This window comes from Cyprinodon variegatus, unplaced genomic scaffold, assembly GCF_000732505.1.
Source record: "Cyprinodon variegatus isolate N-32 unplaced genomic scaffold, C_variegatus-1.0 Scaffold927, whole genome shotgun sequence".
In the NCBI taxonomy this organism is placed as follows: domain Eukaryota; kingdom Metazoa; phylum Chordata; class Actinopteri; order Cyprinodontiformes; family Cyprinodontidae; genus Cyprinodon; species Cyprinodon variegatus.
Window position 1 is genome coordinate 268,623 of NW_015151380.1, and position 3,576 is coordinate 272,198.

General features: G+C 41.0%; 1 protein-coding gene across 1 annotated transcript in view; it reads right to left on the reverse strand.

Moving 5' to 3' along the window:
• Positions 1-3,576, reverse strand: part of gcn1 (GCN1, eIF2 alpha kinase activator homolog) — a 59,018-nt gene that overhangs the window by 42,652 nt on the left and 12,790 nt on the right. Inside the window, exons 7-11 of the mRNA XM_015398330.1 lie at positions 3,405-3,539; positions 3,156-3,333; positions 3,007-3,081; positions 2,791-2,919; positions 781-831 (exon numbers count right to left, since the gene is read on the reverse strand). Coding sequence (XP_015253816.1) covers positions 781-831; positions 2,791-2,919; positions 3,007-3,081; positions 3,156-3,333; positions 3,405-3,539 — 568 coding nt within the window. The remainder of the gene's footprint in view (positions 1-780; positions 832-2,790; positions 2,920-3,006; positions 3,082-3,155; positions 3,334-3,404; positions 3,540-3,576) is intronic.

The window sequence follows — 3,576 nt, forward strand, 5'->3', positions numbered from 1 at the left end:
GTCATATGCTTCTTTGATCTGATTGGCCTATGTTGGTGATAGATGGGCCAAATAAACCAATCAGCTAACCAGTATTTTCGCCCCTTCCCAAAATTACTTCAACGGAAGGTTTCCAGATGGATATGCGGAGCAAATCCATCTGGCGGAGTCAGGTTAGGAGAATGGCGCTAGGCTTACCGCACCATGGCGTCACTGCCGGAAGATGGCAGGAGGGAGGGGTTACTATATTTGGGCAAAAATGGCCGCTCCCAGACGTAGGGGCGGGGCCTATAGCTGGCCCAGTGGAACAAATCTGAAATCTGATTGGTTGAAGAAAACGTTCCTCACTCATATTGTTAAGGTAACATCAGCAGCTCTGCTGATTGTGAAGGCCCTGGGCAGATTAGATCGTCATAGCAACACACTGAGGCTGAAATCTGATTGGAAAGAAAATATAGCAACCAGATAAATGTAATGAAAGCAGCGCAGACAAGAGAAACGCTACGAAATGAAGAGAACGGATTGTTTGGAATAAATTAATTCAGTCCCACCACTGAGGGAACCCTGCTTGGGACTATTTTTCACCTTTTAATCAATAAATGGCCTTTTTATCAATCATTTCAGTGCAATTGTAATATATTTATTCAGTTGGCTAATGTTAATGTATTGACCTATAAATGAATCATATTATACCAATATTCCTAAGACAACACGATCTCAATAACTTAGTTAAAACCTGATGGATCTGCTTCTGTCTTATTGTTGAATGTTCTAGGAAATGAAGGCAGACAAACTTCTCACCTGACAATACGCTCATTTTCTGGGCAACAACCGTGAGTTTTCCTTCAGAGCCTGCAACCACAAACAGAACCCCATTACCACACCATAATACATGTATTTATGAAGCACTTTAAACACACAACAGGACCAAAGAGCTTTAAACAATCATAGGATACAAACAATCAACCATAAAACAATAAGTAAAGTGGTTAATAATAATATTAATCAAATTGTTGGAGCTATTCTATTTCATCTTATCCTGTATTAACCTTGTTTATTCTTTCTATTATCTTTATTAGACTCTGGGGGAAGTATTCCTTTGCAGGAGCCAGGAACTGAATATTTCTCATGTGTATAATTCAAGGTTGCTGTTTGCATGAAGAAATGTATGTGCATCATTATATGACGCTGCAACTTACTCCCCACATATTCCTTTAGAGTTACGCCGTTATCTATTGTTACGAGGGATTCCCTTTTTCCAATAAAGAGTGAGAAAGACAGCAGAGGTGCTTCAGAGCGGGAGGAGATTGTAACTGAGGACATCTCTGCTGCTCTCCCAGCAGGTAAAAAAACATCTAATGTCTCTTGTCCTTCTTCTCCAGGTTATTTGTGTTTAAGTGTTAAAAATAACACAAATAATAAAAGAAACACAGTAAAGGCCAGAACACACCAAATCCAATTTTGCCGATCCAACAGAAAATCGTGTCGGACGAGTTTCGTGGCGTTTAGCCCTCATTGAAAGTCAATGAGGATGATTTCCTGCAGGGGGCAGCGTAGCTCCGACTGAGATAGAGCCCAGGTCTATTTTAGTTGGACTACGCAGCAATTCAGCAGCAATTTAATGGGTCTGACAGGAAGAGAGACGCGATTACAAAGTAAAATACATCCGCTTTGGGGGAAAATACAAAATAAAATCTGTTATTCTCACAGAGAAAGAGTCAGTTTGGAGTCGCACATGGTGTTTATAGTAAATAGGACAGACTGGAGCTAAAACAATGAATGAAACATTAAAATAGAAAACTTTCCCCATGATAGGAGTTCAGGAGGACTGAAAACGGATAAGGTAGTGATCCTCTTTGAGCCTCACAGAAACCAGAATAAGGAGGGTCAGACAGAGCAGAGCAGGTCAGTGCAGCGTATCTCTCTCACCTCTTTATGGAAAAAAGAAAGAAAAACTTGGATAAACTTGGATAAACTTCCCAGATCTCTCTGAGAATCACCTCTCTGCCTCGGTCACCATAGAAACCGTCTCACACCGTTTATTTCTGACTTTTTTCTTTAGATAAGTCATTTTTTCTTAAAATAAGTGCATTTGTTCTTGAATTCAGGAGGTAAATGAGACATTTTGCCAATGGAGCAAGACTATTTACACTTAGAATAAGAAAACACAATTGCATTGTCTTATTTCAAGTGGATATTATCTAATTATCTTATTTTCAGAGTAAAATTACTCATTCCATTGGCAAACTATCTCATTTACCTGCTCAAATTAAGGGTAAATACACTTAATTTAAGAAATTTTTACTTATTTCTAGATCGTTTTTGCAGTGAACATTCTCTATCTGTTCTTGTTCTACTCTATAAGTAGAGCTTTGCTTTATAGAATGCACCGCTGGTTTGTATTTTTTATTTTAATAACTTTTCATAACCTGTCCAATCAAATGTGGGAAATTATTTTAATGTGTATAGCACTGAGAAAAAAGTGAAAAAGATCTGCGCAGATCTGCTGAACCTGCCTAGTCAGAGCCTCTCTCTGCAGTGACACTGCAAAAATAATCTAGAAATAAGCAAAAAATAACAATATTTACCCTTAATTTGAGCAAATAGATAAGATTATCTGCCAATGGAATGAGTATTTATACCCTTAAAAAAGATAATTAGATAATATGTACTTATTTGGCAGGTTTCATTGTTTCGTTGGCAAAGTGTCTCAATTAGCTCCTCAATTCAAGAACAAATGCACTTATTATAAGAAGAAATTACTTATTTACATTTAAATTTAATACCCCGCAGTAAGTAGGACATGCTCACCTCCGAGAATCTTGAAAAGATGAGAGACGATGTCCTGAACTGCAGCGGCGTCGCTGCACTGCTGGACCAGGTTCTGCATGGCCTTAACAGCTTCCTCCATCAGCTGAGCATTATTGGCCTTCAGCTGGCCTAAAGCACAAGGACAGCAGCTAAGTTAACCCAAACATCTCCTTTATTTTCTAAAGCTGAACATGTCGGCGTCCCCGAGAGCCTTACTGGCGACGGCCTTTCCGATGTCCATGGCATACTGGCTGAGATCCAGAGTTACAGCAGACAGCAGGCAGGAAACGGCTGAGAAGACATGAACAGGATCATGACGGACTGCAGGTTTTACAGCACGTGATTAAAGGTATCAGGAGGCTCACTCTGCATGGCGTTCTCTGGACTGCGCAGCATGGTCTTCTGCAGCGCGGGAAGCAGCAGCTCCTTGAACGCAGAGTGGGTGACGTGGCGCAGCAGGGAGCCGCTCTGATCCAAAATGTGCTGCTGCGGTCTGGTTTTGCTCATCAGGACCGATTTAATGTAGAGGTCCAATATGGTGCTCTGTGGAAGGCTGTTGGTTAGTCAGAATCAAACACGGTAATAAGCTACTGAGCTCATGGAAATGATGCCACCTTGTGTTTCTCAATGGTAGCTTTGTCCTTCTGAGCAGCGCAGAAGTCCAAACACACCCCCAGCATGGGCAGCATGGTGGGGCTCTGCTCCAGGGTCAGCAGGGTGCTGATGTAGTGATCAACCAGCCCAGGCTTCTGCAAGACCAACAACAAACAGAAAGTTTAAAGAACA